This window comes from Sebastes umbrosus, chromosome 1 (assembly GCF_015220745.1).
Source record: "Sebastes umbrosus isolate fSebUmb1 chromosome 1, fSebUmb1.pri, whole genome shotgun sequence".
In the NCBI taxonomy this organism is placed as follows: domain Eukaryota; kingdom Metazoa; phylum Chordata; class Actinopteri; order Perciformes; family Sebastidae; genus Sebastes; species Sebastes umbrosus.
Window position 1 is genome coordinate 29,110,801 of NC_051269.1, and position 25,520 is coordinate 29,136,320.

The following is a 25,520-nucleotide window of genomic DNA, read 5'->3' on the forward strand; positions in this document are numbered from 1 at the left end:
AAACGTCATGAATATTTAATGAGCGCGTCCAAAATCGTCCAATCAAACAACTCCATTAATAATCCCCTAAGTAATTTCATCAATGGCAGTGCTATTGGTGTTTTGTTTCCTTATTTTCATCTTGCAGTATGTAAAATGTCTTTGAGAACTTTGAAAAGTGCTTTATAAAACCTGATGGATTCTTATTAAGTCAACACAGCCAGTAAGCATACAAAAAGTCCTTTACAAATTCTTTTATTTCAGCATAATAGTAAGAAGCCTCTCCTCTGATTTTCATATAGTTGAAACTAATTGGATCACAAGGGTACATATTAGTTAGCCCATTTTACAATAATCATTGTAACATATTTTTTTAGGAAGTTATTCTTATGCACTCATTTTCCTACACAAAATAATCAATATCAAGATCCTATCTTAACTGAGGACCATAACTCTGCATGCAAGACTAATAAAAGAAAACAACTAATCTGTGATAGCTACTGTTATGCTGTTGTTCATCTAATACCATTATCAATATAATTTACTACAAATACCAGGGACTTCGTATAAAGAAAGAAAACATTTTCTTGCGGTACTACTGTCTCTAATGTCAAAATTACCAAACATACTGGGCTCTCAACTGTACTGATCCAAATGTTCTGTCCACCTTCTGTGTCAAGTTGAGGAGAAATAGGCTTTGTCTAAAACCTAAAATCTAGCACAGTCTGATGGGAAAAAAATATCTTTTGTCTTTTTTTCCTTTTCACTCCAGTGTTTACAATTTCATCAGAATAAAAAAAGGTCCTTGAAACAATCATCAAAATGTGATGTGAAACTCTCAGACAAATAAACCCTCGGATCCGTCTGAAAAATTAAACCTCAAACTTATAAACAAATGATCTGAGACTCAAGGATTCTATTGCATTTTAACAATGAGATTGATAATACTAAAAACAATAAAAGACAAAAAGGTATTAACAAGTGATGTCAACTATATACTGTATTGCCCTTTAGCCTTTTTAGTATGTGCTCGCACCAGCAGTATCCCTTCCACAGATTTGGAATAGTGTTTCCAGAGCTAAAGAACGCATTTCTCAAACTTGGCTCCTTTGCTGCCACTGGGTTTGCCTTAATCTGATCAAAACACTGAAACCCATCTCTACACACTTAAACCGTTGCACAACTTTGCCTTGATATCAATGGACCATTTAAGAGAAATCTTCCCAATAATACTTTTGGTAAAATATCACTTAACTCAGTAATCTGCATCTCATTTGTATCGCACACAAACATCTGTTCATCCTCGAAATCAGAAATCAGATAATGCGCTCTGAGATTCCATCTCCACATTCACTGAATCTTATCTGGACCTTTAAATAATGTGAATTTTAAAAAAGTCCTCTTGTCCCTTGAAATCAACCATGATGGTTTCTTGCTCTGGCCATCAAAGAACAGTTGTGATGTCTCGATATGTACATGTATGTTCAGCCAGCAGACTAATCCTACCACCAAATTGCTGACATTTCTGGCTTAAACAGAACAGCTACGACAACGCAACCACTATAGCTCACCAGTCACAGAAAGGATCAAGTTTGAGAAACTTTTTTTCAACAGGCAGCAAAGTGGCCCTGATCATCCGGCTCTCTGCTGACTGACCGACCGTCAAAGACTTTCCACACAGTACGATCAAAGTTCATCATAGGTAAAAACAAAATGGTTTGTTACAATATCATTTAGTACTACAATGATTATTTGTGTATCAGCACTTACTTAAGGCTAAACCCAATGACATGACAGACATCCATTATTACACACCAACCACATAATATTTGGATAAAAAAGGCAATTGTTAGTGTGTAGTAGAGTCAAGCAAGTGCTGATTCTGCTATGGTGTGCGACCAGCCAAAGCACTGCAGTGGGGAAACAATTTAGCACTACCGACGACTCCCTGTCAAACTCCCCGGGGGCTCCTTCAGGATTACATACTGTGTTACACTGTAATCAGTAACAATGACCCAAAATATTCATTATCATCATCAAAAGACAGCCTCTCTCGACAGGAGAACACATTAGTTTTGTTTTAGCGCCACTGAAGCCATCAACAATCTGTAACCATGACAGCTTTAGGATTAAAAAAAAACAAAAAAAAAAACACACCATGATGATGAAAGGCTGTCTCGTCTTAGTAAATACATCTGATCCACAATAATAAATTGTTGAGAAAAAAGGCAAATGAAGAAAAAAAACACACTAAGGCCACAAGATTTTGTATACCCCCGCTGATCTCACGATGAGAGTATCTGTACAAACAACATAATGGGACTTCAAGTGGCCAACCTGTGCTATTTTAGACCAGAATCTATGGACAGAGCAGGGAGAGACACCTTTCTGTTACGTACTGGACATCTGTGCCTATTTACTGTATATATACACAGCTGAACTTACAATAGCAGGACTCTCGGTAAGTGTGGGAGGACGACTTGCCAAGGCTGCCATCCTGTGCCATTTCCTGAGTCACCAGCAACGTCACACACGACACAACATGAGATACACAGGTGATACTCCTGTGACCCATCCCTTCATGTCTGACACAGAGCCAGTCAACTGCAGGCTGCCCCTCTAATCATCCACTTCTTGGAAGTCCTGGTTTACAGTTATGAAGCACTGTTCGATATTACTTATTTTTTTCTTTTCTTTTTTAAATAAACACTCACAAAGTTATTCAGGGTTTCCTTAGGATTTCACTGAAAAGGTGGAACAGACTGTATTTGAACCAATTTCTAATGATCAGTTTGTTTTTGGCCCATTTTGTGCACCAAAAAAGAAAAAAAAGAAATCAACACTTAAGTCCCATAGTGAAATAATAATAAACATTTTCAATTATTTACACAAAGTTAGCATTAAAACTGTACCTCCTATGTTGATAAATTCAGGGATCCTATTGTTCAAATCATAGTTAGACCAGATCTTGCTTTCAGTGAAATGTCTTAATGCTTAGCACTATGTTGGCGACATTGGCAAGCAAGATCTGGTCTACATGAGATGTCAACAGAGTGGGTTTCCTTGCTTTACCTGGAAGGAAAGTTCAGTTTTATCAATTCTGACCTAAGTGACAAACTTTTTGAGTCAAAATGGGCCACATGAGGAAAAATTAGAAAGAAGCTCAAATACTTTTTCCTCACCACTTCATCCCATTTTGATGCTAACACGTCAGGATAAACAATACCCACAGCCCTTCCCGAGTACCACCAAATGCAGATATATTTTGAACAACAATAAAAACTTTTTTTCTTTTTTTGCAAAAATCAAATAGATTAAGTACAAAACAGGACAACTGTTCATCACAGAAAAGTCTCGTCTTTTAAAAAAATGGGGGAGAAAAGGAAACACAGTAAAAAGTCAACAAAAACAAAAACACAAATGTCCCTCTGTCATTAGTAATCCCAAGACTGGAGCTGCAAGATCAGTCTGTGCTAGAGTGTGGCGTCACTCAGCGCAGAGCTGAGAAGAAGAAGAAACCCTGTGGCTTGTCCCGTCTCTGGCGGTGTGGTGGATGTCGGGAAGGTGGAATGTCAGACCGCCAGTCGTCCTGGAGGGGGGTGCAGGGGACTCCAGGTTGGGGGTGCGGGTGGGGGTTCTTGGGGGTATGGGCGTGGTTCGCAGCATGGCTGGTTCTCTACTTTGGCTACGCCGCGACCCTGGCACAACCGCCGATGTCGCAACAGCCGGTCTGTCCTTGAAAAGTTCTTCATAACACACAAATTGGACATTATTTGGTAATTATACTAGTTAGTAATTCAATTTCATGTGTGTGGGGTGGGGGGGTAAATGTGGCCCTGTTCAGACCTGGTATTAACATACATCCTGGGGGATCCGATCACAAGTGGACAGCTCCGGGGGCATTCGTATTGTGCCGCTAGAAGTGAAATTCTTGGACTGGCGCAAGACGGGCGAAAGCGAAAGCATTTGCCAAGAATGTTTTCATTTATCAAGTACGAAAGTACAAAAGTAAAATAAGCACCTCACCAAGGTTGTTGGTTTGAAAATAAATAATGACGGTTTGAATTCATATACAATTTTTTAAGTGCTTGGAGATCCAATCATCACTAACGCGTATGTCATGCAAGAAAGCCAATAAAAGAAGTGGAATGGTCAAAGTTGTCATATTGACATTTAAGGTGTGTTGATCGATTCACGATTCATGCATTGAGTAACATTCCACCTTAAAAGTTGCCGTAGCTGCCGGTAGCCTTTGAGCGGCACAGTGAATTAAATGTTTTTTTTCTCAGTCCATAGCTAGCTAACTGCTTCATTTGCTCGGCAAGAGTAAGTAATTAAATTATTCAAAACACAAACTGGATAAAAAATACATTGCATTTGGTCTTTGCGACTGGAAATGATGTACGTGTTCATTTGCATATATAGCGGGGAAGTGAGATCCGTTCACAAGCGGTCACTCAAGGCACATGTGGAGACGCACTCTAATGCCAGGTGTGAACTGACGTAGTTAGAGCTGTCCACTTGTGATCGAATCACCCAAGATGCATGTTAATGCCAGGTCTGAATTGGGCCCCTGTTTCAATAATTATAAACAACAAGAAAAAAAAAAAATATTTTGAAAAATCACAAAATTTCATATTGCACATTTTATACATCCAAATGCGACACAAAGAATGAATTTGAGCCACAAATGAATACTGTAATGTAACATTTGGGTCACATTGCTTTGTTTACATTCGTGCATACCTGCTGGCACCGTTCACACTGGTAAGGCTTCTCCCCACTATGGACACGCTTGTGTCTCTCAAGGTGGTAGCGCTGGATAAACCTCATATCACACATGTCACAAGCAAATGGCTTCTCTCCTGAAAGAGCACACAAATACACAGTCAATGAATCAATTTTAGCGTCTTGTACCAACAAAACTGGGTGCAATTTTCACTTACTAATCTTTTTTTATTTGCAAAATATATTTCCAACACTTACAAAAATCTGTAAAATTCAACAGTGTAGTTTCAGCATCTGAAAATGTACATTCTAAAAGGCCTCGTCATCAACTCATTATGTGTAGATCAGAGTGGAATTTTGTGTTTTCTTGGCCCAGATCTACGCAACATAGTGGGCCCCAAAAACTGGGGCAAATATTTTTGAGGCTGGTTCAACATCCCATCAAATGACTTGACAATCCAAACTCGAGTTTGTTGTGACCTCGTTCTGTTGGAAGCGCCAGAGCCTTTCTCAGTAACAAGGGTACGGTAAAGGAACGCATACCCGTATGAGTGAGGCTGTGTCTCTCCAGGTGGTTACGCTGAATAAACCTCATGTCACACATGGAACAAGCATACGGCTTCACCCCTACACACACAGAGCAATATATTAGCCCTACCACCCACAAGTGCAAGAAATACAACTTTCAAGCTCAAGCTAGCACTAGGACTAAAACACTGACAGAGATAACACCTCATCATTTCTTTGTATGTAATGTTCATTTACTTTTTTTTAGAGAATATGTTGAAATGTTCAGACATGCAACTAAAAAGTTAAACTGTGAATAGAGTCAGATGTTAACATAATTTGGAGTTAAACCTGTCTGGTTTCAAAAGCAAAAACAACAACATCTGTCACATGTGTCTGTCATAACATTTATCACCAATCACTGTATGCTTTGTCTGAATAAACATTAGTAACATCCTCACTTCACACTGCAACAACAACTATTTCAGCATCCTCTCACCTTCGATCTGGTATGCCTATATATTTGCACTACAAAAGACATTAACAAATAATTAGCAGTAAGTATCTAACATTTTGAGTTTGAATCCGGACCTGTTATTACTGGATATGAAGTTTCCTTAAGCCATCGTCTACTTTTATTTTACTTTTTTCTCAAAATGCTGTAGAGAGATAAAAGATATTGTAAGACTTTTATTATGATGATACAGAAGAACTGTAGATTTGTTTAGTTTTGTGCTTTTCAGTTATGCTGATATGCCGGTATTCCTGTCTGCTTGTCCAAACTGGGAGCATGATGGCCGCCATCTAAGTTACTACACTGACCATAAGGATGTATATATACTATACATGTGGCAGTGTCATCATGCAGCAACCTACGTCAGGTCATGTGGGAAAACGTTTTTAGAAGGGCTCGGGGAAAATGGCATTTCAACGCTACCTACGTTAGGTATCCTTTCAACTTGCTAGGAGGATTTTCTCAAGAATGTGGTCATTGTGTACAGATTGCATTTACACCTATGCCTAACGCCTAGCAAGCATTTTTCTCAACCAAGATAATGAATGAAGATTCACACAGTCTGGAGGGCAACATTATTTTTTTGCAAAATAACTTAACCTAGTTTCAAGTATAGTAAATGTGAGATCACGAGTAAATACTAGTAATTTAAATGTCTCACTAACACCAGCTAACCGGAGCACCTACAAAAAAAACAAAAACACGTTCTGACTCTTCTGACTGTAACCACACAAAGGTATCCAATATTAGCACTATGAAGAGTAAAAATAGTGAACTATATAATGTGAGAAGGGCAGGTGCACGGACCCATACCCGTATGAGTGAGGCTGTGTCTCGCCAGGTGGTAACGCTGAACAAACCTCATGTCACACATGGTACAAGCAAAAGGTTTCACACCTAAGTGCAGAGCATCAATACGTTATTTTCAGGACTTTTAATTTCTGTTTCACAATCCATCAATCAGTGCTGTACTTTAAACATCTATTTACAAATGATGGGTTGTTAAACACTTTTCTCTTGCTATATGAAATTTTCCTTTAAAAAAAATAAATAATGCATTTTTGTTTTTTACTCCAAAATCCAATTATGAATACATCAAACTGTGTCGATCAAATTTAAAATCCACAGCTAAACACATCATATGAGCTGATGTCACAGTCCTGTATTTATTTACATGTAGAGACTTGCTTTAATGTTGCATTTAACACACATAATGCAGGATAGCCTTGATCAAGAAACATGTCAGTACAACTAGTTACTTTTACAGAATAATAATAATAATAATAATAATAATAATAATAGCCTGAGACAGCAGACCCTCTATCTAACATAATGTGATTACAGTCTGATCTCAGTGACATGGGTAAGGTGGGCGAACGCATACCCATATGAGTGAGGCTGTGTCTCGCCAGGTGGTAGCGCTGAAAAAACCTCTTGTCACACATGGTGCAAGCATAAGGTTTCACACCTAAATGCAAAGTAGCAATATTATATTACTTTACCTCAATTTCCATTCCTTACGAATAAATACCTAAACTATTGGTTATTAACCACACATTTGCCAATTCATGCAAAAACAAAAAGATGTCTATTTCCTTCATGTTTCAAACAAAGATAGCTACACAACTAACCATTTCAGCTACATCACCAATCAAAAAGATTTGTATTCTGCAAATGTTACTCTAAAGAATTACAATTACAGTCAGGAGGCACTCAAATCAATGCCTTCACTTTAGTGTATCTTGTGTTAATAGCCTATTTACTGAAGTAGGATTTAAATCATGCTAATATTAACAGAGTATTTTGCTTTACCAGGGTTTTTTAAAAGAACAAACATTATTTCTGGCCTTTACTTTTTAGTTAATTTTCATTAAAAGATGTTAAATGTTCTAGAGGGCATCAATTATTATCATTGTAAGTGAACTACATTAAGGTACTTAGACTAAAGGTTACAGAAATTTAACGCAAATACATTTACAAACAGCTACTGATTTGGCTACCTCTAAAATAAGACATCTGTGTTGAAAGTGTCTGTGCTGCTGATATTAGCACAATACAGACTGTGTAATAATGGCCTACAAAATGTGAGAAGGGCAGGTGCACTGACGCATACCCGTATGAGTGAGGCTGTGTCTCGCCAGGTGGTAACGCTGAACAAACCTCATGTCACACATGGTACAAGCAAAAGGTTTCACACCTAAACGCAGAGCATTATGGTATTATTTTCAGACTTTTTGTGTGTGTTCACAATCCATCAATAAGCAATGTACTTCAAATATCTAAATCAGGATTGATGGGTTGTTTACCACTTTTCTCAATCGTTTTGAAATGTCCCTTTTTTAAGAAATTAATTATTGTTTTTTTCCTCCAAATCCAATAAATAATACATCAAACTGTTATGAACCAATTCTCAAATCCACAACTTAACACATCACATGAGCTGATGATGTTGCAGTCCTGTATCTCTTTACACATGAAGACTTGCTTTAATGTTGCATTTACACACATAATGTAGGGTAGGCTTGATCAAGAGATGATCTAAGAGAGTACTGATAACTACCTTAGATGGCTGACTCTGTATCTGACATAATGTAATTACAGTCTGATCTCAGTGACATGGGTAAGGTGGGCGGACGCATACCCATATGAGTGAGGCTGTGTCTCGCCAGGTGGTAGCGCTGAAAAAACCTCTTGTCACACATGGTGCAAGCATAAGGTTTCACACCTAAATGCAAAGTAGCAGTATTATATTACTTTGCCTCAATTTCCATTTTTTTAATTCAGGAATTAAAATATACGCTATTGGTTATTAACCACACAATTGCCAATTCATGCAAAAAACACAAAACTTTTTTTTAATATTTTCTTCATATTGCTTTTATCCATGTCGTAGTGTTGTAGTTACCAACAAACATCAAATATCCTGCTCAACTGATAATACCCAACATCACCAGACTAGATAACCTTCTTAAAACTTCATACTGACATTTCCCTTAAATGTAACAGGCGTATGTCTGAAGTGAAACTAACAAAAATGAAATGTCCACGCTGATTTCTAACAGTGAATGTCATGGGCACGGTGCACGGACGCATACCCGTATGAGTGAGGCTGTGTCTTGCCAGGTGGTAACGCTGAAAAAACTTCATGTCACACATGGTGCAAGCATAAGGTTTCACACCTAAACGCAGAGCATCAAGAGAATTATTTTTGTGTCTCTGCCACCAGGATAGATCAAATAAATCTGTACCCCTAATCTATAATTTATTCTAAATTGATATCGGTGGTTAATAACCAATGTCATTCCCTAAAATTACTTACAAAAAAAAGGTACAATATGATATAAGGGATCTAAAATCCACCTAAACAACACATGAGAGGATGATGTCATCTATTTGATATTACACTTGAATAATTTGTGTTTTATAAATACAGATATATGAGACTAGATCAAGCATACAGGTGTTGCAGCATCCTAATCTTTGTGACTGGGTTAAGATTGGCTGACGCATACCCATATGAGTGAGGCTGTGTCTCGCCAGGTGGTAGCGCTGAAAAAACCTCTTGTCACACATGGTGCAAGCGTACGGCTTCACCCCTACACACACAAAGTACCAGCTTTAGCATGAAACACTCAACTGCCAAAAATGATCGACGTTAAACTTTACTAATTGCTTAGTAAAGTTTGGTTGCACTTATCAGCGCTTTGTGTAAAACTGGAAATTCCAGCGTGCTTCAAAAATCATTCATTCCAATTGGAAATTACATTTTCACATCGGATTTGAGTTCAACTGTAACTGCTAAAGGCCAAAATTAAAAATTGGACAAATTGGGTGAAATGAAAATATCCTGAGTGGAAAGCAAATTTTTCTTATTTTCAAAGCTAAAAAAACTTCAAAATGACCAGACAAATTGAGGCCCCTAGCGGGCACATTCGAACTAACACAAATGCAGGTTTTTCACACGATGCCAATAGGTGCTTGAGAACATATAATTTCAGCATACCGCATACAGATTTCTAGAATTGATTTGTTAACGTAAATACTTTGAGTTTTGGTAACGCTGATCGCAAAGGTTAGACAATTTTAGGCAGTTGGTAAACAACTATGCACAACACATTAAGATTGGACATTTGCTTGCAGAGCAACTCTTTATCATTTAACTTGAAAAACTGTTTTATATATTAACACAAACTACTCTGAAACCATCATACAAAGCTTGTGATCTAAGCAAAAATAAACCATTAACGGTCTATCTCTAACTGCTCTATCTTCAAATTTAAAAACTGTACTGTAAAAGCAAACAAAATAGAGAATATCCTTACATAAAACCTGTTTTCAATATGACAGATAATGACACTAAACTATTCATAACAGAGGATTATGTTATTTCTTCGACATACTTTGAATGTGAAATGACATGACTAAGCTGTGTGAGCAGTCAGCTCTAAATTTGCATTAATGAATTTTTACAGGAAAAGAAAAATCACTGTGTGGCGTTTAGCCTAAATATAAACTAAATATTAAGTCCTATTCATATCAAATGAGCCCCCACAATGTTTGATAATATAATTTGATATTAATTGCCATAACTAGAAAATTGGAAACTGGAAACTGAGTCGCACGCCTGCAGCCTTCCTTGACCCAGTTTTTACAGGTCTTGCATTTTTAATATTCTAGGTGATTATCTTTTTGGGCACAGTTTGAAACTTCCCCATGCAGCGTTAATGTTTATTAATAATGTCAATATGACATTTTCAGACGAGGGAATGGAGTGTTATAAAATGTTCCTATTAGACTTCAATCACAAAAATATGTGTCAAAATAGAAAAAAAAAAAGAGCTCTTAATGTGCATGTTTTTAAGTCTGCAAGCCACAGACACCATCAGTCTTGGAATTAAAGTGTCTATGAAATATTTTCATATGCTCTTCTCAGCCATTAGGCGTTTCATGTATTTATGAATCTGGTTGTTGGGTTTTTTTGGAAATATGTAAGCAACAAAACATTAAAAAAGTCAATCAATATCTCAAGGTCTTTTGTTTCTCGTCAAGAAAGATCTAGCTACTGGGCTGCTGTATCGTGTTAAAGTAGAATTTCTAGTTACACCTGTGATGAATCGCATACAAAAAAGTCTGAAAAGGAAATTTGTCCAGAATGTAAGGCTGCACGATTTTGAAAAAATACCTAATTGCGATTACTTTGACTGATATTGTAATTGCAATATGACTTGCGATATTAGATGAAAGGATAATTTTACATCATTATTCTCATTTTCATTGAAAAACAATAAAGTAATTATGATGTGATTTTTGTGGGGATCTGTATCGAACAAATTTGTTTTCTTAAGTCTGTAGAATATGATGTGTAGGTTAGGACATCTCTGCAGCATGACAATATTTAATCTAAATGTTGACACACATTTTACCTTTAAAGGGACTATTTGTAACTTTGTACGCGCATAAATGTAGCGGGTCGTCACACATGCGCGCTCGCATATGCGCGTTCGCGTGTAGCCGCTGTACCCTCCTCCTCTGCCTGCTCGCCTTCACTCAGACAGCTCAGCTCGCTCCACCTCTAGACGTGAACGCGCGTTCACTCCACACTGCAGAAGAGTTAGTTTAGCTCTGAGAATATCTAGTGAATGTACAGTGGACGTTTGTGCAGAAATAACTGCTGCAGCTCCTCCAGACCAACAGAGGTTTCCCGTGTCTTGTGAAGTGACAGAGCTCTACAAAGATTTACGTTGTCTTCTCGTTACCGACCGGGTGCTGGTGTCTCCTCTGCTCTCTCCGGCTGCGGGCGGAGAGAGCAGTGAGACATGCTGGAGAGCCCCGCTGCCTCAGCCTGCACTTAGGCAGGAAAAGCCAACACTAGGATCAGATCTAAATCATGTTCATGGAGAGACCTTCGTCTGGTCAGCTAACATTACTGCCAAGCAGCCGAAATATAGAGTGATATTGTGGTTTTAGCTGACTTGTGTCGCCTCACTGTTTTGAGTGATGCTCGTTCAGGTATATTTAGAGCGAGCAAGCGCGAGCCTGACGCTGACTTTCGTTGATTTCACGGCCACAGGTGTCGCTGTTAAGAAGCATTTCTGAAAGTTACAAATAGTCCCTTTAGCAAATATTGTGATTTCCTCCTCATCCTGCGATTAGAAATTTGCAGTAGGCTTTATTGCGATTTCCATACGATTCCCTACCGTAATGTAAATTATTTTTGACTTGCAGACGTCTAAAATCTAAACACATTTAACAATATTAAGTAAAATAGCTGAATAAAACTACAAACCAATGAGTGATGGCATTTTTTGCTCCATTGTCATCATGTCATTTCATATACAAAGTATGGGAGAGGCATTGTTATGCAGGTGCTTATGAAGCTTATGTGTGGATGCTGCATGAAACATTAGCACTTATCAATATAGTGACAGAAAGCAATACAAACTCGAGTTTGAAGCAGCCATGTAAACATTAATGTGGTGCACATGCATGAGCAAAGACAGGGAACGAGAGTGTCAAGGTTCAGAAGAATGAGGACGTACCCGTATGAGTAAGACTGTGTCTCTCCAGTTGGTAACGTTGTATAAACCGCATGTCACACATGGTACAAGCGTACGGCTTCACTCCTAAACAGAGCACAAGAATATTAGTACATTTCAACGCACTGATGAAGTTCATGAACACCAAGATTTAAAAAGACATAATGAAATGCTCTCAGCTTGTCTACTACTGCATGCTATATCACAGATAAAATTGTCAGAGACATTACACGAAAAAGAGTCTAAGAACCCGCAGACATCAAGAGTTAAGGTGCATCATCCTTTAAGGAGAAACGGGGCTTACATGTTGCAGTTTGGACCAGCTTGAGTAACATTCAGTAATTCTTCAAACAAACTCTTGATGGTGGTGGAAATAACATTTTAACTTTATATTGAAGCTTTTTTTCAAGATGCACCATTTCACTATTCAGTCAGGCCCAACAGTCTTGTATTTGCCTGATAAAGTCTTGAGAAACATAGCCTCATTTTCTTGACAGTTTAGATTATTGATGCCTGCGTTTAAAATGCTTTTTAGTGTAATGTGCCTTTCATTGGATATGTAACATAGTACTCAACAATACACATGCAATAGTACCATTACGGTGTAAATCACAAAACAAGGTAACTGACAGAGGGAGTCACTTTTTTCTGTGGACAGTTTTCCAACAAAGCCTAAAAATGCTATTAAACATTTTTTTAGGAGGGGAAATTAATTTATCAACAATGGCATGATTATGGTATTGTATAGAGAGGGACTTATCAATTAGAAAAAAATCATGTGCAGATTGTTTATATGAAAGGTTTCATAGTGAAAGGGGAACAAATAATTCAAGCATACCAGTATGAGTGAGGCTGTGTCTTGCCAAATGGTAACGCTGGAAGAACCTCATGTCACACATGGAGCAAGCGTACGGCTTCACCCCTAAACGCATACAGTACCAAACTTTAGAAAAGAGTTCTCATGAACCATGTACACAAAATATGTCATCTCACATACACACATTCACAGGTAGGTGATGCCTACGCACAAGCCCACAACCCCAGATATTGTCAAGTGAGAGGGATAAATAAAACTTATACCCGTATGGGTGAGAGTGTGTCTTGCCAGGTGGTATCTCTGGAAAAACCTCATGTCACACATGGAGCAAGCATATGGCTTCACCCCTGCACACACAGAGCAAAATATTTTGTAAAAACACAATAAACTGATCAGGACACACACTCACTTATATTATGTATCCAGACATGCCAAAAGCAATGGCACCAGTATGATGCAACACTAACATTTTCTAATCTGTTGACATGCGAGAAAGGAGGGACCTCGATGAAAATGCCTTTTTTTGCTAAACTCAATGCAGCTTTTCAATGCCGACATTGCTTGACACAAGTCAATATGTAATTTACAGGAACTGCAGTGAAGTACCAATGGAGTTAACTTGAGGAATCCAAAATAGAGCCCTAAAGGAGTAAGGCTAAAACTGAAATGCTCTCCTCCACCATGCCCCAACAGTTAAAAACAGCTTGATGCTAGTGAATGTTTTAAAAACCAGACTAAAGTCATTCTATAAACAAAGGACAGATAAACTGGGTAATTGAGCTCCAATGTAGCAAAGAAGGGCGTACCCCTACCCGTGTGAGTGAGGCTGTGTCTTGCCAAGTGGTAGCGTTGGAAAAACCTCATGTCACACATGGAGCAAGCGTATGGCTTCACCCCTACACACACAAGAAAGTATGTAAATATAAGCTAGAAACAGAAAAAAAAATGTCAAAAGTTTCAGCACATAACCATCAACTCTTCCCTTACAATGACTCTTCTATTGCTTCTACACATGATACCATCAGCCTGAGAAACAAATGCTTATTTTGCAGTACATGGCGATGTGTATTGTGACTACAAGTGGGTTATAAGTTGTGTACATTCAGGTGCCCAACTATGTATGCATGTATTTACATCAAGAGCTTAAGATGCTAGGTTTCATATTTTCCTAATACATGTCTCGATACATCTTCATGTTTCTGAATATGTGAATATTTGAAACTGATTTAAGACACCCTAAATGTCTGTCTACACTGCTATGAGTTGAAAAGTTAAGGCACTTCTAAAACACCACAACCTAATGAGCTAGGGTGAGCGGACGCATACCAGTATGAGTGAGGCTGTGTCTTGCCAGATGGTAACGTTGGAAGAACCTCATGTCACACATGGAGCAAGCGTACGGCTTCACCCCTACATACACAAAGTATCAACATATTAGCTAAGACGTTCCTTAAGCATCAAAGGGAAGCATCATTCACAGGTATTAAATCACTAGGACCTGGCAAACATTACATATTCCAATCAAGCTTCATGCGAACGGGTGATTTGTTTTTCTTCTAATTAGTAAAAGTGTCTTCTGTTTTGGGGAGCATTTTCAAATTATACTGGAGTACATCATAAAACAAAAGCAACAACAGGATATAAGCCAAGCACATTTAACACAAGACATTCAAGTCAGCAGCAAGATTGCAAAGAAACATCTAAGACGGTGATCACACTGGCCAGCTGAAGGCAGAAACGTCAGCACACTTCTCCACAGTTCACTATTACGTGTGTCGACATTGTTTTAGATATCTATATAGCGCACATTTATTCAAATTATAGTGGCGTGTGTTGCTTTGAAGTGTTACAAGTGTGCTTGTTTTCTAGCATTCCAAAGTGATGATCTGCCTCAACTTTCAAAAAGCTTCCAATCTGATCTCCGCCATAAACTCACAGCAGAAGCATCTGTATACGCAACTGTGCAACTATACAATTGAAATATTAATTTAAAAAGCCAGGCAATTACAGCTAAGACACATGAGTTGTGCAGCCATTAATCTGCGTGTGAAATATGTGTGGACATCAAAGGACTATTCCCGTAATATACCATGGCCCATGTTAATCAGATACTTCAATATGGCTGGATCAGACAGGAGGGCATTAACGCAAACTGTTACCCACTGTTAACTATTAACTTGAAATAACAAATATTCATTTGCAAATTTGAACTTTCTAGTTAAGCCATGCACAACCACATTTTAATAAACACCTGAGTGAGATAGTCTCCTGAAAAATTGTGTGCGTAATTACATTTTTGTCCTTAATACATTGTGACCAATCACCCCTATCTCTTATACTGTGGCTTTGGCACTGTGTCACTTCCTTCAAAGGATCCTAATCATGATGGATACACCCATTAATAATATTAAAAATAAATATAGCATATATTGCAGCTCATTTAATACTTGACAGTATACACAAAACGTGTAGAACTAATGTACGTTACTATGTACACAATGTATGACAGCTAACAGCTAACTTTATCTCTTCAGCTCTGCCAGCACAATAAAGCACCGGTAACAATATGCTCAGAGAATAAAAAATATCATAGAAAAATATAATTTTGTATATTTTGTTGAGCAGCGATGGTACAAGAGGGATAACACACTTTGAGGGGTCCACAGGAACAATTTGAATTCATGTCAGGTGTCTACTTGCATCTATTCATACAGTGTGTTACATTAAATGACCCATTATTGGACATAATCAATAACAAGCCATTCTGTGTAAGGGACAATTCAACCTGTTGTTGTATTGGATGGCAAAAAGATGCTTCTATATTTTGTCAACCCAATTCAACAGAAGATTTACATGTTTCTTAACAGCAGGATTTATTGCAGGGTTTTTGTATAAGATTACATTATACTGTATACGTATTACTTTTTCTATGGCATTTCAGTGTTGCTGTCACTATTTAGCTTATATTTCAGTCTACTACTGATATTATTTCAAGTCAATAATATTTTTTATAATATGTGAAATACTGTTTAAACATTATGTTTAAGGTTAATGATCTGTCCAATATATAAAAGGTCATTGTTGGATTTTTACAAGATTTTTCTGATCAACCCCTAAAAGGTTGTTTATGTTGTGTGGTTGTTCTCACGCCTCTCCTGAATAAGAAATCTGATCTCAATGAGACTACCCGGTTGAAATAAAGTTTCTTAACTTGAAATACCCGTATGAGTGAGTCTGTGTCTCTCCAGGTGGTAACGCTGGAAAAACCTCATGTCACACATGGAACAAGCGTACGGCTTCACCCCTACACACACAGAGCATACAATTATTAGCTATTCAGTCTATTAAGTAAGCGAAAATGTGGAAAAGAAAAATCACAAAATGTATTATGTGGAAAACAGAAATAACAGATGCAGTGTTGCCACAAAGAGCAACTGCTTACTCAAGCTAGTGGGAATAAAATTACATACTGTATATACAAATATATAAATTATGCCAACTGATGTGGTCAATATTAGTTTACTCTTGGTGCATTTCTTTTGGTGAATACTGGGGCAGTAGTCACTGACTTGGAAAAACGATTAGGTTGGAAGTTGACTTACCCACAGTGCATACTTCTTAAAAAATGAAAAACAAAGAATTTGGTGTGAAAGGGTGAAACGCATATATTGACACTATGCATATGTTTTAAACTTAAGTCCTCAATTTTCATTTTCTATAAACAATTAAGAACATAGTCCTTTGATGTCCATGCAATTATTTTCACTGACAAAGTAATAATTACATACAAAAATAAAATACAGAATAAAACAAATACATCTTGCATGTTTTTTGTGGCCTGTGCTTTGAGGCTTTCACAAACATACACTGGGGTCCACAAGTTTGAGTCCATTTTCAAGTCCACTATTAAAAAGTCTTGTTTACACAACTGTTTGTTGTCATCATTTTTGCAATGTAATTGATATAATTCATTTTTCTCAGTTAATTTAAGAATAACTCATTTGGTACTGATGCAAATCAGTATTTTCAGATCTAAGAATTGCACAGAGAAAAACAACAAAAATCGGAATATTCAAACAGTAGCACAATAATAAATTGTGAGAATTATTTTAGTTTTTAAACAGAGAATACCATGTGTTGACCAAATTAATATGGTCGTCTGTGTGTCGCTGGTGCTTTAACGTTGAGTTTCAACTGTAACATACTTTCAACTTGTCAAATGTTGTTTTTCTTTGAAACCAATATTGTGGAGCCAAGTGGTTCTCCGCTGTAATCAGAACGTTTCCAGCACCAATCTGCTTTTAAACTGAAAGGGACTGCATACTGGAAAGATTTTCTAAAGTCAAATCATCCAAACCAGGACGTGGCAGACTTTAATAATAAAGCGGCCAGTATGCTTCAACAGAAGTGCTTGTCGGATGGTCAAACAGCGTGGGCTGTGAGATGTGGTCTGTTGTGTTGGGACCACAACCAGCTGTGATCCAGCATTACCCAATAGCGCATTGTGAAGTGTTTACAGAGCATGCAGCAACTGCTAGATGGCAGAACGTGCAGGATTATCAGCCTGGGTGTCGTTACTCTTTAAAGTGACCACACCACCACGATCAAGACTAGTGTATCAAGCTGATATCTCTGCAGGACCCAACATCATTTGCATGAACAATACGAATTCAAATGAACAAAGAGCCTCCTATTTGACTCCTTAAAACGATTTAACAACGAAACGAGTCAAGCAAAACAAAGTCAAAGTATCACAGTTGAAACCAAGGAGAGATTCGGTTTTACAGACGAATCCAAGTTTGAATCTGCAATAAGAGTTTATGTCACAAGAGAGGCTCATTTCTCCCTCCACAGATCAACAGCGTTCTGGAGAAAAGGAGGAATGTTCCTCCAACATCTCTGGGATCTCCTCTAAAACTGCGCGGAAATAATATGGATTCTCAAATACTGCAAACATTTCTACAACTGATGCCAGTCAAAATGTAAGCTATGATTATAGTAAATAACAAAACACATCAATTTTATCATAAATGTTGAAACAACCGTTTTTAATAGTGGACTCAGGACTACTGGACCGCACTGTATTACATTGCCTTCTGTAAATTTGTCCTGGTGTTGGGGGACCAATATTGTTAAGACAAATATTGTGCTTTGTGAACAGATTGGGGGGGATGGGGGAGGGGGGGGTGGCTTTGTTGGAAATTACTGTCCACAGACAAAATGAACCCTGAGCATCTGTCCATTGATTCAAGAGAAAGACTACAGATGTAGTCTGATTTATGTAATATGGGTACGGTTAAAGGACGCATACCCGTGTGAATGAGGCTGTGTCTCTCCAGGTGGTAACGCTGAATAAACCTCATGTCACATACGGCACAAGCATACGGCTTCTCCCCTAAACCGAAGAGCACCAGTTTTAGTCAAAGTCCCCACAGATACCACCAATTAGCTGTGAGGCAAAAAAACTATCACCAAACAAGGTTTTTAAGCAGGCCATTGCAAAACCTTACAGTTGCTGCACACTCTTAAGATTCATTCCAACTGAAACTTTCAGGGCCTCTTTCAACAAATGATTTATGTAATCAGGCATTAAAAAGCTGTTTTGGCTGTAAATCTGAAGTGTTCCAAGCGTGACCCATACCTGTATGAATGAGGATATGTCTCTTCAGGTGGTATCCACTCCTAAAAGCTCCGTAACAGTGATCACAAATAAAGTTTTTCTGCACTTTGGATGATGGACCATTCTCATCTCCACCTGTGCCCTAATGAGGACAGTAGGAACAATGATTCAAATGCCAGTTTCACAGTGCACTAATAATACAAACTTGATACAGTGCATTATTTTACAAGAAACACAATGGTACAATTTACAAACACATTCCCACCCACAAGTGGTCAGAACTGGATGAAAATCTAAAACCCCTGTAAAATTTCAGTAAATCTAAGGCCTATGATTTGCACACAAAATCCTACTTTTTCCTTTATGTTTTAATGGTTTATCTTCTCTAAAATCCCAATTATATTTAGTATTAACAGGAAGACGTGAATGCTTTGTTTTTTACTACATGTAATTAACATTTGAATTGAAAAATACCTCGCAATCCCTTCCAATGGCCTAATGCCCTCATGTTACTGCTCCCCCTGTTATGCACACAACTGCAGTTATTGTGCTCCGCTTCGCTCTGCTCCCCTCCCCCTCTTTCCTCTCTAGAGATCCTCCACCCCCTCCACATCTTCCCTGAACTCCTCCCCCCACCCCCACACAAACAAAATGTGCACTCATGAAAGCTCCAAGTGAGGCGCTCTTGAATAAAGTTAAATGCTTTTACAAAAATGTGTGCAAGCAGCCACGGCCGCATTATATGTAATGAGGAAAAATGAAAACTCACTACATAGACCCTTCCCTATTTAGCCACCACAGGCACTGACCTTCCCTCCCCTTCCTTCTTGTTCTCTCACTTTGCAGGGCGTTACTGATTTCCTGTTCTTTTTTTTCTGCTGCATGTCCTCGTTGGCCCTCATCTCCTTCTCATCCAGCAGGCGGGGAGCTTGGAATTCACCTTCCTTCCGGATAAGCTGTAAAGCCAGAAAAGGTCAATTATTTCCTGATTTCAGATCTGTAACCTTTTAAGTGGAAATTAAACGTTCAACCAAGTTCAGCAGTGATTTCCACTCTAATGAACTATTAATATAACAAACATGACAAATGTCAGCATTAAAAAAAAAAGAAAAAAAAAAGATCTGTTTCATCTTTCGTGGGAAGAGCGCCGCTATGTTGCAGTACTCTAACCTGTGACGTCACGAGGTTGGTTGGCTCGGCTGAGTTACACAGATACAACGGTGGAGACCATGAAACACGTAGACTGATGGGAAATGGGACAGAAAAAAACAAAAGATGGGACACTACTGTATTGCTCCTGGATGTAAAAGATGAGTTTTACAATGTTAAAACCAAGAACAAAACAGTCCATAAACTGCCGCTGAAACGGAGTTCTGATTTCCATTTCAGTGGCAATTTATGAAATCGACTGTTTTGTTCTTGGTTTTAACATTGTAAAACTCATCTTTACATACAATAGTGTCCTCTCTTTTGTTTTCTTCTGTCCCGTGTCTCCACAGTCTACGTCTTTTCCGGTGTCTACCGTTGTATTCTGTGTAACTCAGCCGAGCCAACCAACCTCGTGACGTCACAGGTTAGAGTACTGCAACATAGCGGCGCTCTTGCCACGAAAGATGAAACGGATCTTCCTTTTTCTTTTAAATGCTGACATTTGTCATGTTTGTTATATAATAGTTCACTAGAGTGGAAATCCCTTTAGTAAACCAGCTTAACTTGGTTGAACGTTTCATTTCCACTTTAAAAACAGTATATCTGAACATGACGAAAATTAATTATCACGTGCATTTTCCTTGCCACTGCCTGCTGAAGAAGCCAGTGTTAAATAGGGCTGGTTGTGTAAATTTAGGATCTTGATTTAAGTAACCCAATTTTTTTAATTTTGAATAATTTCTGATGGAGGAGGAATATCATCTATATACTGTGCTGGTTAGGGCAAGGTTATGTTCATCTGAAACAAATCTAAATAATAATAAACAAGAAAACTGATGTTTGTGGAGGTATAAGGCCAGTGGGGCACATATACATATATAGGTTATGTATCACCTGGTAGTGATTATTAAAAGCATGTATGACATAAATTCCTATTCCAATTTATAAGTAAAACACTACTAAGTAGAAGTGGGGGTTGTTTTAAAGTAGAATAAATCATCATGACTGCATTCAGAGGGAAAGTCCTCCCACACTTAATTTTTCAATTTCACAAGTTTACACCATATACAATATTAGAATTGTAGCATATAACATCTCAATTTTCACTCTACATTTCCGAAGTGGGTCCTAACCAGGGGCGGACAGCTCATTCCAGACGGGAGGATCATATGGCTCTGGGGAGCACGGTCAGGTGCCTCTCTCTGCGGTGGTCCATGGCCAAGTGGAGCCATCATTTTTTTGGGCGGAGCAGCCATGGAGCTGGCCTGCATCAGGGCCATGCTGGAGAGGACAGCCTCGCAGCCAAGCAGCCCCGCCTGCGAAGAAAAACAATGGAGAGCGACAGTTTACCAGCTATGTCAAACATTTAAGAACAGTCTGCAATTTGAAAGTATCTATAGCTAAGACAATATTGCCGGTCACATGGCATTTGCCAAGCTAGTCATCAACGACAACATCCTGAGTGACACAAGACTGCAAGGAAAGTTATCTGTAACCACTTTTGGTGTTCTCAAAACAAACCCATTTCATATGGTCGCGGACTGAGCTGCTGGGCAGATGTGACATTGCTGTGGTGTATGTGAGCGCAGGGACAGGGGTGGGGACAAGGTCATCCAGAGATCCGTCAGTCAGGATGGTCGGGCTGGTGGGAAGCCACACCCACCTCACTCATCTAGCATTAAAACTGAGGAAGAGGAGGATGTGGATGAAACAGACAAGCATTAAATGACAACAGCATCACTCGCTGTCTTTCTCATTAGGCTACATACTCCATTAAGTCCAGTTAACAATCATTTTCCCCAATGGCATTTAAAAATCACAAAATATAACACACATAAATATTCTTCATTCCATAACTATGTTAGTAGATTTTGTTTATAAGAAATAAGTCAGTATACTTGCCATTAACTGACCATAAACAGAGTTTACAGGTTGTGGCCAATGTGATTAATCATACTGTATGCATGTATAGCTTTTTTTCTTTTTTGGAGCTACCCTAGTTGGCCATGGTAAGCAACCGATGGACTTCCACAATTATTTGCTTCTGAATAATAAAATGATCTGCCCATAACCAAGTTGTGGTTGGGACTACAACTTTAACATCCTACCTACTTCACTGCTGGGTGACACGCAGGAAAAATATATTTTAAATAAAACACTAATAACATTATCATGTATAAAATCTCCTGTTTAGCTGAGATTCATTGAACTGCAGGGTAACTTAAAGTCCACTTGAACTGCGATATCTGCCTGACATTCTCAAATTATGACTGCTACAGTCCAGTCTTACACTATATGCTACACTTAAAGCTTCCTCGGGTAAGACAAACCTCCCAGCTGAATGAACTTATTTTTCGCACAGTGATAACATGTTTCTTTATCACTATATCGTTTTGTGGAACTCATCAATGTTTTGTAAGGGGTAGCTCTGATCCTCTATTGTAAAAACTATACACTTCTCATGCTGAATACCATGACCACTGAAGCAGATGGAAGCATAACCAAACTTTGCTTTCTGTAAATCAATAAGTGGAATCCAAAAGCATGCTTATTTTTACAGATCTGGAACCAGCTCGGATTCAGTTATAGACACCAAACACTAACCATTAAAAAGGCAATACTTTTCCCCCCATCCCTACAATATATAATTATTATTTTATATTCCATTGGTTACCTAGCTACCACTTATCCAAGTTTCTCCACTAGTTTGCACGCCAGTAAACTGCATGCTGACAATCCAACCACAAAGCACACCTGAATGTTCTGGGTATGTAATATAGTAGGTTAAAATAATTTGTACTTTTGTATGACATGAGGGAAACAAGTTGAAACGTGAAGACAAGAGGGTACTGCACGGTAATTTCGCAAAAGGGAAGAATCTGGAGGAAAAATCTCTACAGCACAGCCAGACAAACAAAACGAATAATGGAATTTTTTAAAGTATGATGAGACAACTAATATTCTTAAATCTGAGAACTTCCAGCACGTCAAAACGCTAAACTTATGCATTAACAAGTTCTAAAAACACATCACGTGTTAGACGACATTAGACAAAACGTTCCTAAAGTACAGAGCAAAATTCAACATATATAATAGCACAAAAAAAAGTTGTTATACAGTAAATGATTGGAGAGTGTTAATCAATCAAGACATTGAAATGTTTTTACTACTAGACATGCTGTGGTTAAAAAGAGGGTTCATATTAGCCCTCATTCTCTGCCTCACCATAAGATACAACCAATCACACCACCAATATAAAAAGAAACGTGATTCAAATGTCTATATGGGATTCAAGTGTATTAGTGTTATGGTTTATGTAGGACATAGCTTTAAAACATCCAAGTCATAAGAATACAATACAGCTTTAAAAAGGTATACAGAATATGGCAAAAAAATAATGAGATAAGAGTAGTTATAATTTATTAACTGCTTGTGTGAGTCGGTTTGTTGTTTTTAATGGAAGCGCCATTCCTGATTAAAAATATATATTACATCTTTCACCTTGTACACAGGACAACTTTGGAAACAATTTTTGTTTAACTAAATGAGAGCATATTTTAAAAAGGTACCTAAAAAAAATCTGAGAGTGATTGTGATTCTACATTTACTCTAGAAGGGGAATTGAAAAGCTAATAACTTTGCTGTAAAATACAACGTTATATATATATATATATATATATATATATATATATATAGCTATATGTCTTTAAGCAAGCCTTTCTATAGGCCTCATCCACATGTGTGTTTGTTTGATCTGTTTCTCATTGTTTCTGTGTGTCATATCGTCATTTTTCCTTGTTTTTATCATTCATTTATGTTTCTTCTTGTGTATGGAGCACTTTGTAACGGTGTGTTTTAAAAGGTGCTATATAAATAAAGCTTTATTTACTTACTATATATTCAATCAGTCTGCAGCCATGCTTATCTGGTAACTTTACATAAAGAAGGTATAATTTGAGGGGTTTAACAAGTATGCTAAGAGGAGGCCCATTAATTCACTCAGAGAAACACACTGCTCTATCTTGTGATGGCTTTTCAGGGTTTGCTCTTTTCTCCAACTGTGGCACAAGTATACAAAACTTTTGTTTAACTAAATGAGAGCATATTTTAAAAGTTACTAACTTGGCTGTAAAAATACAACGTTATATATATATATATATATATATATATATATATATATATAGCTATATATCTCTAGGCAAGCCTTTCTATAGGCCTCATCCACATGTGTGTTTGTCTGTTTTTGTTTGATCTGTTTCTCATTGTTTCTGTGTCATATTGTCATTTGTCCTTGTTTTTATCATTAATTGATGTTTCTTCTTGTGTGTGAAGCACTTTGTAACAGTGTGTTTTAAAAGGTGCTATATAAATAAAACTTTACTTACTATATATTAAATCAGTCTGCAGCCACTTTACATTAAGGGGGTAGATATTTGAGGGGTTTAACAAGTATGCTAAGAGGAGGCCCATTAATTCACTCAGAGAAACACACTGCTCTATATTGTGATGGCTTTTCAGGGTTTGCTCTTTTCTCCAACTGTGACACAAGTATATCATAAGTATACATGATATAGTTTATTAACGATAGTCAAACGGAGGCAGATATATATCGCTCTAATATAACGCTACAGTCGTTCTGGCCGTTGGCGTTGGTTACAGACAGCTAACAGGCTAACAGCTAATAAAAAAAAGACTTCACCACGTCGCATAGTTCAGATTTCACTGACTTCTGTTGCGTTGGTTGCAAACAGAAGAAATACCATAATCATAACATAATGTTGCTTTGAACATACTAGTCATTTTACAGGTAGTGCCTGAGCTGGCCTTCACACTACCTACAAACCTAACGTTGTTGAATGCTAACCTCAGCTAGCTAGTTAGCCTCTCGCTAGCTGGCGCCCTCGCCCACTGAACTGTTAGCAATCGGAACATTTTTAAAGCCCACCTGGTCATCCGTTTGATTCAGCACTTTCACGATGATATCTACCTTGCAGACTGCATCTATGAATCTTTTTTCACCGTGATAATACTGGTTTAAGATACAGATTTAAGCGATAAAGACGTTGTCGTGATGGCCGTCGTTTGAGAGAGCCTCCCCCTCTCGACGCTAACGGTTGTTAGCTTAGCGAGCTAGCAACGGCCAAACGGCCAACCAACGGCCAGCGTTAACGTTCTGTAATATATTAAAGGTGCATCTCTTTTAACGTCTCTGAGCGTGAATGTTTTACAAATTAAATAGCAGATCATTTAGTTAAAATTCACCGTGCATCGAAAGGAAAACATGAAGAAGATATTTATCTACCTTTCCTTTTCACAGCTTCACTCCGCCGACGTTTTCTCAACCAGACCGTCTCTAGTTTACAAACACAGGAAACGCCACAGGATGTAGCTGAAGCCCTCCACTCCCTCTACTCCCCCACACAGAGACAGCAGCAGCAGCACGGACTCCTCGAGCGAGGAGCACACGGGCATCTTCTTCTACCAGATATCACAGAGAGATGCTTTCACAAGATGTCTCTGTTAATCCATTTGTTTTGGCCTGTGTCTCAGTTTGTAGCAGATTCAAGACGACGACGGAAAAGACGCAGATGAGGAAGGAAGGAAGGAGTGGAGACTGAGATGACAGAGGACAGGGACGTGCAGACATATTGTGGCTCAATCCAGCTGCCC

At 38.1% G+C, this 25,520-nt stretch overlaps 1 protein-coding gene across 50 annotated transcripts; it reads right to left on the reverse strand.

Moving 5' to 3' along the window:
* Positions 1-218: 218 nt before the first annotated feature.
* On the reverse strand, positions 219-25,520 carry znf740a (zinc finger protein 740a). Of its 50 annotated transcripts, none has more exons than XM_037781124.1 (21): positions 25,153-25,518; positions 21,372-21,534; positions 20,984-21,166; positions 19,511-19,657; positions 18,723-18,843; positions 18,393-18,476; positions 16,293-16,385; positions 14,408-14,491; positions 13,888-13,977; positions 13,345-13,428; positions 13,103-13,186; positions 12,268-12,351; positions 9,241-9,324; positions 8,824-8,907; positions 8,370-8,453; positions 7,842-7,925; positions 7,113-7,196; positions 6,542-6,625; positions 5,251-5,334; positions 4,726-4,844; positions 219-3,725 (listed from the first exon to the last, which is right to left on the reverse strand). In XM_037781124.1, the coding sequence occupies exons 2-21, from the start codon at positions 21,414-21,416 to the stop codon at positions 3,552-3,554; spliced, it is 1,980 nt and encodes a 659-aa protein (XP_037637052.1). In that variant the 5' UTR covers positions 21,417-21,534; positions 25,153-25,518; the 3' UTR covers positions 219-3,551. The 50 variants fall into 50 exon arrangements, with proteins under 50 accessions (XP_037637052.1, XP_037637004.1, XP_037637044.1 ...); XM_037781076.1 differs by having other exon boundaries at positions 20,963-21,166; positions 25,153-25,517; XM_037781116.1 differs by having other exon boundaries at positions 16,302-16,385; positions 20,963-21,166; positions 25,153-25,515.

What these genes read in the sequence shown, in the direction of transcription:
- znf740a (XM_037781076.1), bottom strand. Translation starts at nt 21,416, where the DNA reads ATGTCACATCTGCCCAGCAGCTCAGTCCGCGACCATATGAAATGG. An exon ending in ACACAGCCTCATTCACACGG is followed by an intron (nt 16,386 to 18,392) that starts GTATGCGTCCTT and finishes CTGTGTGTGTAG; the next exon opens with GGGTGAAGCCGTACGCTTGT. An exon ending in ACACAGCCTCACTCATACTG is followed by an intron (nt 13,978 to 14,407) that starts GTATGCGTCCGC and finishes TTGTGTGTGTAG; the next exon opens with GGGTGAAGCCATACGCTTGC.